This window comes from Mastomys coucha, unplaced genomic scaffold (genome assembly GCF_008632895.1).
Source record: "Mastomys coucha isolate ucsf_1 unplaced genomic scaffold, UCSF_Mcou_1 pScaffold13, whole genome shotgun sequence".
Taxonomy (NCBI): domain Eukaryota; kingdom Metazoa; phylum Chordata; class Mammalia; order Rodentia; family Muridae; genus Mastomys; species Mastomys coucha.
Window position 1 is genome coordinate 58,387,874 of NW_022196895.1, and position 15,762 is coordinate 58,403,635.

Here is a 15,762-nt window from a genome sequence, read left to right on the forward strand (position 1 = left end):
CCTCCATATCTTGTGCTTGTCAACACTGATAATGATACGTAAGGAATTCTTGCAATGCTCTTCAACAGTCTAAATACTTTTCAATTATGATCTTGTTTAGAATATATCCAAGTCTCATGGAGTGGATACAAGATAATCCAAACGTAATTGAAGAGGAAGGAAGTTGAGCCAAAGAGATTAGAAACATGTTCAAGTTTACACGGCTAGACAGTAGTGAAGAGAAGCCTTTCTGAGACACAGCAGGAGAGCAGGGTGGCTCATTGAGACACTTTCTATTTATTCTTTTGCTGCTGCCACCATGGTTATAGGGTCTACTAGAACTCATCAGAGAGCTGTTGGAGGGCCATTGGTCTTCATGAGGTCTTAAATGCCAGTTCTTGAGGCAGTTGCTGTCCTGAAAAAAAACAATGGGGAGAAAAAAAATCAAAACATGTAATCACATAAAAATTGTAACTGCTAGTTTATGTCGTGAAATCATTATAAAGTAAACATCACTTTTATTAATATGCCTATATAAAAATTGAAATGTTATATTGTTATTTTTATAGTTACATTTTTAATGCTATTGTCTGTCCTAAACATCTTAGCAAGTCACTGGTTAGCATGGAGAGAAAAAAAAAAGGCCATAGATATGCAAATATTCTTATGGTTTATATGTAAATATAATATAAACAAAATCATGTTTATGATGTTTGTGTCAGTATGTAAATGTCAGGTATGCATATAAAAACTAAAAGGCTTCTTAAGGATTGTGATTTTCCTGAGTCAGGAGGACAGATAAGGAAAATCTTCCTTGTGTATATAGAAATTTATTCAGCCATAAATAACACAAAATTATGGCATTTGCAGGAAAATGAGTAGATGTGGGGATCGCTGTATAAGCCACACCAGGAAAGAGAACTTATCCATTTTTCACTTATCCATTTATCAATGTGATTATATATACATATATATGTGTGTGTATGTATATGTAATTAAAACATATATGCATGACATGTAAGCATAAAGTGGACTATTAAGAGCAGAAAAGGAACCAACAAAAGAAGAAAAGAAGAACAAAGGAAGATAATGAGCACTGACTAGGGAGAGGGTATATGACATACAAGTATAAAAATGTTGCAACAAAATATCTTTTTGCTTGATGAATATTCATTGATTATCAAAAAAGAAACTATCTTATGAATAAAAAGAATATTTTAAAAACATATATTTGTCTTGACTTTCTATTGTGATTCTTGATTTATTTCTAAATAAATTGTTTTTAAAAGAAGGTGCTACAACTCATTTGTGAATCCCCAAACCCTGATGGGTTATAAGTTTTCCTTCTTAAGCTGGATCAGTTTCCAGCTGCTGCTTTTATCAAAAGTTTCATTTAGAAGGTGTCCTGAATTTTGTTTTGTTCATCATGGAAGCTTTTCCAGAGGAAGGAGAGAGGCAACCAGAATGATATCCTCCTGCTACACCTGTGCTTTCTCTGTCCATTTGGCCATTTTAGGTCGCTTCCATGGCCACACGAGAACTGTCTTAGCAAACTAATAGGTCCCTTGAAACAAAATGCCCTATGGTCAAAGAAGCCTATAATATTTAAGAAAGAAGCACATTGTTCCTAAAATTAAGTGTATTGATGCTCTTAGCTAAACCCCAACTCAGGGCAAATTTACATTTAGAACCATCTACTTCTATTGCCTTGTCTGCCCTATGTCTTACATATTTAATCACAAGTCATGAGTAATATAAGACTGCATATGGCAGACACATGGTTTAATAACAACACAAATGTTCCACTGTCCATCAACCAGATACATGAACTATTTCTTCACAGTGTTTCATAAGCTTATTCCCTCACACCTATTCTTCTCTGCTACTCTGGCCACCAGCTGTGCCGTCTTCACCTCTGCCTCCTCCCTTAGGTTAAAAACACTCATTAACCATCCACTTGGGGAACATTTCTTCACGAGTGGAGGCAGTGACATAGTTCTGCTCTTTCTAGTTGCTGAATACTACTTGTCCTATTTGTTGTTTTCAAGCAAAATATAGAATTTGGCAGGAGGAATCGAAGGCATGAGAGTAGTGAGCATATAGCTTTAAATACCTTCGAAACTGGGTTTGTTTTAATTTCTTTCTCTGAAGGCTTAAAAAGTAGGTATTCGTGTGAGGCACCATTACCTATAGGGTTGGTAGCAGAAAAATAAATAAGATCACCAAAACCAGAAGCCTGCTATGAGGCATCACAAAAGCAGAAGAGATACATTGTAGCTTTTGAACCAAATCAGAAAATGGGCATAGCCCTTCCAAAGTCTCTGAGAGGTGGTTGGATATTTTTATTTTGTCACAGTCAAGGCACTTTGTTGACTTCTGGTATGACAGGTGTGGTAGCACAGGGAAAGCACAGGCTGGGATGGCAGTTAGGATAGAGGTGGGGAAAAAAACCCTGTAAGTTCAAAATTATCTATGTAGTTAGCAGAAAATCTATGACAACCACAGATTTTTTTAAAAAGATTTATTTTATTTATTTTATATGTATGAGTACACTGTAACTATACAGATGGCCGTGAGCCATCATGTGTGTGGCTGCTGTTGAACTCAGGCCAGGACCCCCCCCCCCACACACACTCTCTTCAGCCTGCCTGCTCAGGTGTAATTTGCTGCAGCTGTCTTCAGACCCTCCAGAAGAGGGCGTCCAATCTCATTAGATCTCATTAAAGGTGGTTGTGAGCCACTATGTGGTTGCTGGGATCCGAACTCAGGACCTTTGGAAGAGCAGTCAGTGCTCTTACCTGCTGAGCCATCTCGCCAGCCCCACAATCACAGATTTTTGCAATTGTTTCTTAAAGCTACCATTTGTTGGCTAACTACATATCAGGCAGAGTATTATATATTCTATATACATTGGTTGAAGCCAACCTGTAAGAAGCAGTATACTTGTTTTGGGAGCTAGGCACTAAAAGTCAAAAGATAAACCATTTACCTGAGGGTATTCAGAAATGACTAACCTAGCCTTGACCCGAGTGCCTTCCATCCTTGCAGTCTCCCGGAGGCTAACCATTGCATCATAGAAACCTTACAAATAATTCACAGGATAGGGAGGACATGTTCCTACTTAATGGACATGATGATTACCTCAACAAAAAGTTGTGGTAATCAGTGGGACTTACAGTAAATAAGGAGGTGGAGCCCAAACTGGCAGGTAAAGCAGAAGCATGGTGAAATCCAATCCATGGTGGTTTTGAGTGTGCGCCATTAGGCTTCACTTCTGGAAGGAGTAAGGTGTGGGGAGGAAGGGAACACATCTCAGAGGCACAGAATGTAGGTTCAGGGTGCAGGAAGTCACAGAGGATGGGTGTGGTGTGGCCACCCTCAGGGCAGAATGCTCACAAACAGGCAATCGAAACCATTGATGAGGAGCAGCGTGGTTGTAAGAACAGAATCACGCCCAAAAGCCATACTTGTTCTTTGAGGAGCCCCTAGAGTGTGGTCAGTTAGCTTTAGTTGTTTTAGCCTCTGAGCCTGCTTGTGAGTATCAAATGCCCCACACACCAGAGAGGATTCAACAACACAAGTGACCCAAGTTTCCAGAAACGTTTTAATAGAATCTTTCCTTTGTTTACACAGAGCTCTTGAAAAGATTACTTCCATATTGGCTCATGACTTTTGGTGCCATGAGTTTTCTGGATGCATCCATGACTGTGTGTTTAATTAAGGCCATCATCATTCTCTAGCTTCTATAGCCCGGATCTGTATGCTTACTGTTAAAGAACATTGCGAAGTTATTACTTCACCATCTTGCTCTCTGTCACAGACTTGGGTTACTTGTTTCTGAAAGACTGTATTATTGGGTGAAGTAATGTCTGCTCTCCTTAAATATGCAGACCATCTAGTTAAAAAATGAAACAGGGGAGGTGTCTTAGACTCTGTGTCAACTTCAGTCTGGGAAACAGATCTTTGGCTATGGAACAGATTCACTTTAAGTTATTTTATTTGTGTATTTTAAAAATCTTACAGCAACTTTCTTTTCTAGTTATAAAGGAAAATTCCAAAGTGGTGTTACAAGAGATGGCAAAAAAAATAAAATAAGATAAAAGGTACTAAAGAGTCTTTGATTATGGCATGTACAAGTTTACTGCCTTGTTGGCTACTCCCTGTATGTTCATAGAGGCATTAATTACTCTCATTGTTTGTGTATTTTTAAGTTCTTTTCAGGAAGCGTGATGAACCATTCAGTGTGGATTGATTCAGAATGCCAACTTGATACTAGAATTTTGTTTTTTGCTGATTTCTTATTTACTGCCAAAATTCAATTTATTTAAATTTTGGACATATGGTTCTCAAGATAGCATACAAGGCAGACAGTGACTAGAAGAGAAGTTTAATAATATTACAGGTGCTCATCTAGGAGAAACAAACACAGAGGTCAAGCCTTTCAGAGATGGTAGAGTTAGGGCTGAAAGGTGATTAGAAACCAGAGAGCTGGGAAGGGGTATAAGCGTGTGCTAACTTGAAGGTTTCACAGGACTTTCTGAGAGAGTGGGGGACTAAACTGTAGGAGAGTAGAAAATGGGGAGGATAATTTTGGGGAGTGAGAGGCTGGTACCAGAAGACTGTAGGAAATGAGACTCGCCAAAGTGTTTGTTAGTGATGAATGAGGGATGGGGTCTTTGCTTTAGACATAATTCTCTGGAGATGACTGGTAAATGGAGGGGTGAGTGCTGGGGAGAAAAAAGAAGAAGAGGCCGGTGTGACCAGTGAACAGTCTTTTTGTGTTCCTACTTTTTGTTCCCTGATTCCTGTTTCCTGCTTTCCCTATCATGTTCCTCTTTTTTTTTTTTTTTTTACTTTTTTATTCAGTCATAAATAAAAATGAAATAATTGTATTCACAGGAAAATTTGTGGAACCCTGTCAGGTAAAAGAAGCCAGACTAAAGAAGGCAACATATCACATATTGTCTCTCATGTGTGGAACCTAGTTTTAAGAGTGCATGTTTGTGTTTGTGTGTGTATGTGTATGTGTGTGTTTTCTTATTTTTTAATCTCAGGATCACTTTGCCCACTCTTGTTCAAACCCCTCCTCCAACTGTCTTTCTTGATTAACTTATTAGTCAGATTTAAGTGAATGTAGTGGCCTCAAAAATAACTTTAAAACATGCACTGACATGCACTTATAAAAATGTAAAAATGAAACATATCATTTTATGCTAACAAGCTAATTAAAAACACGTTGGAAGCAATGAATATAACCAAACTAACCTTGCTTGCTATCAACTAGAAGGAAAACAATGAAAAGGGCAAATACAAAATATTCTTCTCTAAAATTATTTGCATGGTACTGGAAAGATGGCCAAGCTATAGGGAGTATATGCTGGTCCGCCAAAGGATGCAAGTTCAGTTCCCAGCACTCATATTTGGAAGCTCACTGTGACCTGTAACTCTAGCTCTAGGGGGTTCCAATTCCTTCATCAGGTCTCCATGACCACCTGCAATTATGTGTGAAAACACAAACACACATACACACACACACAGAGAGAGAGAGAGAGAGAGAGAGAGAGAGAGAGAGAGAGAGGAAAAAGAAAAATTTATTTTCAAACTACAATTAAAAAAATTTTTAAAAATTGTAGTCAAAGCCAAGAACTTCTTTTTCATTTCCCACTGTACACTTGTGTTAGATGATTCAACACTCTAGGGTTTTTCTTCCTAAGTAGGTTTCTAATCCTTCCAGAAAGAATGTTCGTGACTACCCAGAGATGTCCTCCATGAAGGAAAAGTGATACAATACCACCAGAACTAGGAGACTGGACCATGATGTGACCATCACTGTATCGTTTGCTTCTTTACTACTGGCTCAGTGGTGAGTGGGTGTTCTGACTGAGGCTTCTGGGATGTGCGTGCATGATGAATAGTGTTTTATTGGTCAATATCTAAGAAAAGTAAAGGCCAGCATCTACTCTCCATGAGACATTCTTGCGAGTAGGCACAGCTCAGATCAATTTTACCTCGACCCTGTTCTTGTCAACCCACTGCTTTTATTCTCTTTAGTTCTCAGTTCTGGGAACTTCCATATAAAAATTGGCCTGTGTTTCTTGGGCTATCTGTTCCCATCAGAGCTACCAAAATTAGACATCCAGCCACAGTGGGAAAAAATGTTGATTGTCTTTGTTTCAACCTACATATACATCTTCAGATGAGAACAGTTTAAATTGAGTCCACTCATACTGAGGATTGGTGGGTTAAAGAAGGAGGGGGTTATAGGTGACCTGGGGATGACGGCTGCCTAGAACTGTGTAGCCCAATTGTCCTTGAACTCACAATTTTCTTCCTTTAGCGTTCCAAGATTTCAGTCACAGACCACTATACTTGACTGACATATTGGTTTTCAGAGCTCTACTTATGCCAGATCAATCCAGAAATACTAGAAATCAAAAGTTACTTCTAGGCCCAAAATATGCTATCACACAGCAAACACTTGTCTTTAAAGTATTTTACTATCATATATATGTGTGTATAATGTATATATATATATGATATATTATATATGTAATATATAATATACACATTAAGTATATTGTACTATTATATAATATATTATATTATAGTGTATATTAAAACTGTTTCATTTGAAATGACAAATAACATCAAATTAGCATAAAGCCATTAAAAGTTTACTGGTCTGGTTTGAAGCAGTCAATTATGAACTTGTGACTTATTCCTCCAACTTGACCCTTGCATTGAAGTATGAGAGACATCAATTTATATGTGAGAGGAAAGTCAGTAACAAATGTACATGATCCCTTAAAGTATTCAGTTTAGCCTTGTAAACACTGGATGATCTTTCTATTCTTATCTAATTCCTTCCCTTTACGCCTATAGTTGTGTTTGCAGGCCAGGTAGCTTATGATTATCACAGGGACCACCCACATCCTGGAACTGTGGTTGGCTATCAGAAGGCTTTTGCTTTGCTCTTCCCTACCTGAAGGTCTAAGGCACTATTTGAGACATAGAAAGCTGAGGTTATGCATTGCACCGAATTCCTGTTTGTTGCTTGCAGTGAACAGGTCACTTTTAGAGTTCTGACAAAGTGTGTTGATGCCCTGTAATTCTCCATTTCCCAGTGAGGAGAAGAAAAGCCTTGCAAAACCTTCAGAGGACTCAACATCAGGTGATGGATGTCCAAATAGAGTAATATTAAGAAGAAAAAAGTCATATGCAATACATAGCATCACTGAAATCAATGTTCCTACTTGGTCTGTCCTTCTAATCTTCTGAATGGCACAGATATAAGTGATATTGGCTGATGAGGGATCACAAGGGATATCATGTGATTGGTATCGTGAGTTGAAATCTGGTTACTTGGGCTAACCAGTTTAGAGTACTTGTTGCTCTTACAGAGGACCTAGCTTCAGTTCCCAGCATACACGGTGGCTGACAACCATCTAGATCTCCAGTTCTTGGAGATACTGTAGCCTCTTCTGAATTCCTTATGTACCAGGTGTGCACTTGCATACACATAAATGACCCAGACATGATACACAGTATCACTGCATTGTCTTTATAACAATAAATGGGATATTCTGGCCGGTTCATCAAGAGACATGTTGTAATCACAGGCCAGTGGCTGCCATTCTTAGACTTGTCTTAGATAATTAATCAGTCTCAGTAGCATCTTACAGATGTGTGCTGAACAGCAAAACACCCAAATCGAATGACAAAATTATCCCTGGGAGAAGTGGAATGAAATATGATGCTCTTCCATCTTCTTTCAGCTCTCATACTTGAAATGACTGTTCTTATGCCCTTTTCCACAGTCTCCACAGTGCCATAGTTTCCACATCCCAGCACCTTGAAGAGACATCTAGAAGATCAGCCAGTGGATGGTGGCATTTCCCACTTTAGTAGGTATCCTATGGTTTCAGAAAAAGATAGAAACTGAAAGCCATGGGTCCTGGTAACCACCTAGGCTCAGCAAATGGGTGGAAAAACAGTGTTACAGAATCCTAGGAAGGCAATGAAGACAGCTCCACTGTTCCATGTAGAGAGTACTCAGGAGTGATAACAGAATATCATGGTGGAGGATTGGATGGCATTCTCTGCTCTCTAAAGGTTGTGAATTCATTTTCAAAGCTTGATGAAAAACATTCCTCCTTTCCTTTTCTATTAAAAAAAAAAACAAACCATGAAGAGATAAGCTTACTTCTGAAGTGTTCTGTCATAGAGTAATCAAGTAGTTTTAATCTGGTAAAAATTTTACTTGGCTTATTATTTATATGTGTTATATACTAAGTGTTTTCTGTTGGCACACACATGGTGTCTGTACACATGCATATTTGAGTGAAGAAGAGTGGTTAACTTTGAGTTTAATTCCTTGGAGCCTGTACTGGCTAGTTGTGTGTGTCAACTTGACACAGGCTGGAGTTATCACAGAGAAGGGAGCTTCAGTTGGGGAAGTGCCTCCATGAGGTCCAGCTGTGGGGCATTTTCTCAATTAGTGATCAAGGGGATAGGGCCCCATGTGGGTGGTGCCATCCCTGGGCTGGAGGTCTTGGGCTTTATAAGAGAGCAGGCTGAGCAAGCCAGGAGGAGCAAGCCAGTAAAGAACATCCCTCCATGGCCTCTGCATCAGCTCCTGCTTCTTGACCTGCCTGAGTTCCAGTCCTGACTTCCTCTGGTGATCAACAGCCATGTGGAAGTGTAAGGTCACTAAACCCTTTCCTCTCCAACTTGCTTCTTGGTCATGATGTTTGTGCAGGAATAGAAACCCTGACTAAGACAGAGTCTTTCGATTGGATTCCAGGCTCTCTGGTTTGGTTAGATGGTCTGACTAGCAAGCCCCAGGACCCCACTCATGCCTGCTTTCCTAGCCCTGGGATAACATGTGCATATCATCACTCCTGATTTTCAACATTGATGCTGTGAATCAAACTCACGTCCTCATGCTTGCATGGCAAACACTTGCATGGCCAACTGAGCCATGTCCCCAGCTCTTTGGAGAAAATAAGTGTTAAAGAATACGTAGTGCTCATCTTCAGCTATTTGGAAATTTATTTCTTGGGTAAAGGAACAAACAAACTGTTGGTTGATGCTCTTGTGGATGTAATTTTCAGCTATAGGTAAGTACAGCATTCCTGTAACAGGACTTCTACATTAATGTTTGGATTTTACCATGGGGTAGTAACTTTTCTGTGTTATGCTGGAAATTGGTCCAGAAGCTATGGAATGCTTAAAAGAAAGAAAGAAGGAAAGAAGAAAGGGGAGAAAGAAAGAAAGAAAGAAAGAAAGAAAGAAAGAAAGAAAGAAAGAAAGAGAAAGAAAGAAAGAAAGAAAGAAAGAAAGAAAAGAAAGAAAGAAAGAAAGAAAGAAAGAAAGAAAGAAAGAAAGAAAGAAAGGAGAAAAGGAAGGAAAAGAGAAGGGAAGAAGAGGAACAACCATCTTTCTGGGAATGACTTTTTAGAATGAAGGAAGTTTGATTTCTGTAACTATGGTAAAAACATAAAAATAACCATGGATATCATCCATAGACAGTAGTTACAGATGGGAAGAGGGGAGGACTCAATTGAACTTTTGTGTGTGTTGGGGTGTGCTTTGTTTTGAAAACCAGTCAGTGTTTATTGTTCTAAACTGTCTCCTGAACAACAACTATTGTCTATTTCTCAATTACTTTATATTTGAGATCCTATAACTCACCCATGAATCAAATTCAAACAGAAGTAAAAGTAAACTTTCTGGAGAGATTTATTTTAATTCAGATGCCAAAACAGGTAATATATCAGGAGACATGGGTTGATAGGAGTGATCACAAGGACTTTCCACGGTCAGCGATGGTGACTGAATCTAGATCCGACTCCACCAGAACATCAGCAAAGAAAGGGAGCTCCATCAGAGCCCACCTGCAATCCCTGTTCTTTCTTTGTCCATGGAGAGGTCAGCAGTGCCCTTCGTGAAGAAACTGAATTTTTCCATTACTTCTCCTGAGGGAAGACATGATTAACAAGACTGAACAAAGGCAGAAACATAAAAGTTGAAAAGAAATACAAAAACAATGGACATGGCAATGGGATCTCCTTATGGCAAAGAACGAGACTATGGAGCAGAACCTCTTTCCACAAAATGGTGAGTCTGAGTTCCATGCTATTGCCACAGAGCCAAAGTTCTCTGCTTCAATCGTGGTTCTATCCCATCCACTTCTTCCACTGATCCCAGAGACAGGAAGATTACTCGGTATGGAAAGAACAAAGAAGGCTCCACAAAAGGAGTTGTGGTGGCCTAGCTTTCAGCTTCTCTTAGCAGAGTTGTGATGGAGCTAGATACTGTGATAGTGCAGAAGCCTTCCACGATGTCTCCCTCTCAGGGTCTCATGTCCTTGAACATGCCCAGTGTTCATGGTCCAGGGTTGTATATGCATCTGTGTTAAAGAATCTTTACTTTTGTGAAATGAAACTTTCCAAACATAAATGTATATGTAGACATGTTCTCTGGGCTCAGGCCCCACCTGTGAGTCTAACTTGCTCAAATAATCATGATAAGATCTTGGGACATAAGTGTCCCAACACTAGTGGATTAAAAGATAGTTAGCGATGATAAAGATTAAATTTGGTATATAATAGCAAGTGCTAAGTTGCATTTTACATTTTAAAGAGGTGGTATCTGCCCTAATAACTATTCTTCCAAACACTGTGCAGGCCAAACAAAACACCTAACACACCATGTCCATGGGATTTTGATCCAGTAATTTCAGCTTGCATCCCTCATTTTAGATAAAAGAAAAACCAATCAATTTCAATAGCTATCTCCCTTAAGACTACTGATACTTAGAGTCTATAGGAACCTGAGACTAAAGGCCAGATGCCTTAAAGGTGTGTAGTATTTTAGAAATCATATAGGATAGCCTATTTCAGCTATTCATAGACCTTTTTTGGGGGGTAGGAGAAGGTTTTGAGACAGGGTTTCTCTGTATAAGCCTGGCTGTCCTGGAACTCACTCTGTAGACCAGGCTGGCCTCAAACTCAGAAATCTGCCTGCCCCTGCCTCCCAAGTGCTAGGTTAAAGGCATGCACCACCACTGTCTGGCATTCATAGACTGTTTTTAAAATAGGAAGTCGTATGGAACTCCACTTCATAAAATAGTAAAAATTGAACTTGAGTGTGAGGATCACTCCAAATGACCACTTTTGGTGACTCCTGACTTGCCTCTAGAGACAAGTATGAGTTTGAAAACTCAAGAACTTCTCAGAATTACAATAATTTGGATCTGTGGACAGGATAGGAGCAGTTCAAGATGGCAGAATAGCTGGTCAATTTTTGTTCCCACATCCTATTCTGCATGGGAAAAAGTAGACTATAGAGAGTTAAGAGGAAGGGGAAGGATTTGAGTAGAGAACATTGTTTCTTTGTATTTGATACTCACAAGATCTCTGTACACAACTTGCATTTATTCCCATAAGTGATATAGTCAGATCCACAAACTGGTATGTTTTCAATGGGGCAAGGGATGGCCACCACTGGGTACTTCTTATATATGTCACAGTCCACCTAGGCAGACACAAGAGAATGTCCTGATTTTCTCAAATACCTCAAGGATAACTAACTACCTTGGATCAACTAGACAGGCTACAACTCAGGTGTTCTGATGCTGTTGAAATTGCTTTTATAAAGGGTGACATCACCACCATCATGACCAATACCAGTAGTGCCAGAACCTTTCCTACTTTTTAATGCCCCACTTGGTGAGCAACCGCTGGCCATTTCCGTGCCTTACAATTATGTAGTGGGTTGGTCTGATGTCGCTTACATTCTACTGCTTACTGGCTTCTCAAGATGTAGTTGCCTTTGACTAGCAGACCCTCATGTACTCTACATGATAATGTGTGACCCTTATTACTCAACTTAACTGGCCAATAAAAGGCTAGAGCCTGTGATTGGGAAGTGAAGGGAGAAAGGGGGAACTTGATCCAGTGTGTGTGTGTGTGTGTGGGGTTCGGGTAGAGGGAGAGGAGAAAGAAAGAAGACAAAGGTGGAGGAGGCTGTTGTGGGAGGAGATGGACCATGAACACGTGGCTAGGAGAAACAGCAACTAACAAGGGACTCCATAGCTGGGGAATAAGTTAGTATAGCTCCAAACCTGCCCACTAGGCTTACAGTCTGTAAATGAAATACCTGTATTGTATGTCTTTTCTATGGGCTAGCTAGGATTACGAATTCTTTCCACACTTAACTTTGTGTTGCGTGAATTCCCATTATTTAATACTTAGGAGACTTGCATGAGAAAATTCTACTATATTGGCCATTTACAAATGTAGACAACCATTTCTTCATCTGTGTCTGTCTCCTCTGTTGCTTTCCTCAAAAGATCATACATGAACCGTGTATTGATCTTTCATAAATGTTTGTTGAGTAAGTGACAGCCAATCAAAATTAAAAAAATAATTTGTCCAACACACTTACCGTTGCTGAAGGGTGGCTGGTAACCTCTGAAAGGCAAATACAATGGATGCATTACAAATAGAGCAAACCCTGGGGTTTCATTAATCAAGGTTGATTTGGTCTTCACTTAAAGACTTTTCATTTCTCCTGGCGATGAATCTCAGCCTGGACCCCATTGGTATGCAAAAATCACAGCTTAGAGATGGCCAACGGATAAGCCCTTGAATCAGGAAGGCAAATTTATTTATTCATTTTGAAGGCTACGGTGCAATTCAAAAAGCCAGTTGCTACTGAAGCCTTATCTCTGATATACCTTCTCTCCAAATCAACATATGCAGATATAAAGGGCTACAGGTGGTGGTGCACACTTTCAAACCAAAACATTCAAGGGCAAAACCAGGCAGATCTCTGAGTCCAAGGCCAGCCTAGCTTACATAGCAAATCCCAGGCACCTACATAGTTAAACGCTGTGCCAAACAGACAGACAAACAGAAAAGTAGACAGAAGTCTTTAACAAGTTAGAAATTTATTTTAACTACACACCTCTTCACAATTTAAAAGCTGAATCATTGGCTGGAGACCTCCAGAGAAGTGTCTTTTGTTTAGATTCTACTATATGGATCCACAAAGACATCTAAGAACATCTGTGCCTCTGCAGAGAGTAACAGCCATGTGCTGGCACAGCTGCAAGTATCTTTATGCAATAAAGATTTATAGAGAAATTAGGACTTTTTTTGTCCACGGATACCATGTAAGACTCCTTGCAAGGGAAGAGATTAGATTCCAGTTCCTCAAAGTACAGTCAAAAACCACGATCCTGCTCCCTGATCAGATCTTTCTCTCACTTTAAATCCACTTGATCGGATATTTATGTCAGCTGCTTAGATCCTGGGAGAAAGTATATGAAAAATAAAACCTTCAGGACTGATGTGACAGTGACTTACCCAGCTCACCAGAGCAGTGACAGAAATAAGTGGCTGTGAAGAGCAGCAGGAGACCCCCAACGAGCTTCATGGTGGAGCGGTCTGTGGGGCAGAGGCTGGTGATCTGAGATTGGCTTCAAGCCGAATGTGCCATGGACCAGGAGAGGGGTCATGTTTATATGCTGAGCCTTGGTTTCTCCACCTTTCCTGTGAGCTCATCCAAAGTCAGCATAGGATCTGAGTGGCTCACAAAGCATGTCACACCCTGAGTGGTACCGCCGCACCTGTCAGCCAAATACTGTGTCCCTTCTCACTGACAGGTAGGCAAGCTGAGGTGAACAGTATTTTTCTGTCTGTTGCATAAGTGACTGACGACTGTTATTTAGACTAAGCTTTTCGCAGAAAACATCAAGCATGGATGTCTTGTCTTAGCTATGAAACAAAAGAATGTTACATGTTTGATTTATTTTACTCAAATGCAAGATTTTAAAGACAGGCAAGCCAAAATGTATATATGTACATTTTAGGCTCCTGAGAAAAATACAGTCTTATTCTCCAAGCAATGGACCTATTAAACATTCAGGGATCTTGCAACTGAAACAGCTCTGGCACTGATGAGTCTTTGAGAAAGGTGTTGGCATTTCCTAGCTATATAATCTTGGATAAGTCATTTGTGAAGCTGTGAACTTGTACCAGCCAGGAAAGCATGGTCATATTAAGGTTACACGTGCTTTTGAGATTTCTATAACTTAAAGCTTGTGCCTTTATGAATGGGTGCTTCTGTGGTGCCGATGCATGGGTTGCCAGATGGGCAAAGTTGTCACTGTTTAGAATAGCGCTGTCCAGTGAGATGAAGACATATCCCAGATGATGTCTCTTTCCAGCTACGAAGTAAAACGTTCCATCTCAGGAGAGATGCCTTTGTCATTGTTCTTCCCTGCCACATGGCTATTAATCTCATGATCTTTTCCAGCCATAGAGGGTATGGTCATTTTTACTGTGTCCCCAGAAGGTCAACATGAGAATGACTACAAGTAGTTGACAAACATTAAATTATATGCTGCAGTGTCCAGGCCCAATTATCCAAGTGCCTGCTATTTGTCTGCCAAACTCAAGGACATGCGTGGGAACCCAGAGGGCAGGAGGATATAAAGCTGATCGTGTGGTAAGCTTCATTATGTATGTTCTGAAACATAGCATATACAAATAATAGTAAACTAATTAAAATGACATGTCTACTTAAATGTTAGACTTTTACATATTTCAGGGGAAGACAATACAATATTGTTAGAAGTGTAACTGTTGCATACTGTGGATCTCATTTGAATTGTTCATTTAAAGCCATTGAATATGTTAGTTAACTTTGAGAGATATTAGTTTCTTCATCTCTGAAACACAAGTCATGCTTACCTCATGGGATATTTTGGATTGTTAAGTAAAACTTCAAGCACACATACACAGACACACACACAGACACACGTGCACACACACACAGAGAAGGTGAGTAGCATGTCTTAACAATTTTATCATATAAAAATCACAAAGTATAATTATACATGCACCCAAGCTATCATATATACATACATATAATCTGTATATATATATATACATATACATGTGGGAATATATAAAATGACATATATATTATAGTTCATTTGTTCTAGGAACATCTGAATAGTACAAGATGAGGTTAAAGCATACGTGTTTATAATACCATTAAGAGCCAACCTGAACTATATAAGACTGTATCTGAAACAAACTATACATTATTATACTATTTTATGGTAAACTTTTTTATAGAGAGAGAAGGAATTAAATAATAAAATAATAGAAAGTATATAACATACACTAGTTACTTATCATCATTCATTTTACCAGGTGCTGTGAACATATATAGTTCTATGCTATGGGCTTTTATATGACTAGCAGTGTGGTTGAGCTGAATAAATTTCATCACTGCAGATAGTCTCACCATTGTGAAACATAACTAATATGTACCCCATAGGGCAAAGTCCTGTTACAATGTCTAAAAAAAGGACCTAGGTCATGGGGATTATTTTTTCAACATCATTATATTCTTCATGGACTATGACTCTATGTGCAACATGTTGTTGACTAGAAAATCAATACCTAAAATATGCTATGTATATAATTCTTGTGTGTGTGTGTGTGGGGGTGTGTGTGTGTGTGTGTGCTTGCCAAGTTCTAGGCTCCTAATTGGATATTGATATGGTAGCTAATGTTGTGAGATGTAATTTTTAGGCAGTTTATTGCCCTAATTTTACCAGCTTATAGTTTGAAGACTTAAATAATTTTAAGATCGTGATACTAATTATTGAAGGAGATTATGCAGAGCCGAGTCAAGGGCAAAAACTGATGTTTCTCTTTTTCTTTTCTTTCTTTCTTTCTTTCTTTCTTTTTTTTTTTTTTT

At 39.2% G+C, this 15,762-nt stretch overlaps 1 protein-coding gene across 1 annotated transcript; it reads right to left on the reverse strand.

Annotated features, from left to right (window-relative positions):
- Positions 1-9,910: 9,910 nt before the first annotated feature.
- Positions 9,911-13,483, reverse strand: LOC116087681 (serine protease inhibitor Kazal-type 7). Its single transcript, XM_031366321.1, has 4 exons — positions 13,362-13,483; positions 12,430-12,455; positions 11,393-11,517; positions 9,911-9,956 (listed from the first exon to the last, which is right to left on the reverse strand). The coding sequence occupies exons 1-4, from the start codon at positions 13,420-13,422 to the stop codon at positions 9,911-9,913; spliced, it is 258 nt and encodes an 85-aa protein (XP_031222181.1). The 5' UTR covers positions 13,423-13,483.
- Between the last annotated feature and the right edge of the window lie 2,279 nt (positions 13,484-15,762).

Excerpts from the sequence above, each read along its gene's own strand:
- LOC116087681 (XM_031366321.1), bottom strand. The coding sequence starts at position 13,422 with ATGAAGCTCGTTGGGGGTCTCCTGCTGCTCTTCACAGCCACTTATTTC. Across the intron at positions 11,518-12,429 it reads CCAGCCACCCTTCAGCAACG|GTGGACTGTGACATATATAA; the intron begins GTAAGTGTGTTG and ends GTGTCTGCCTAG. Across the intron at positions 9,957-11,392 it reads AAGTTGTGTACAGAGATCTT|GAGAAGTAATGGAAAAATTC; the intron begins GTGAGTATCAAA and ends GTCTTCCCTCAG.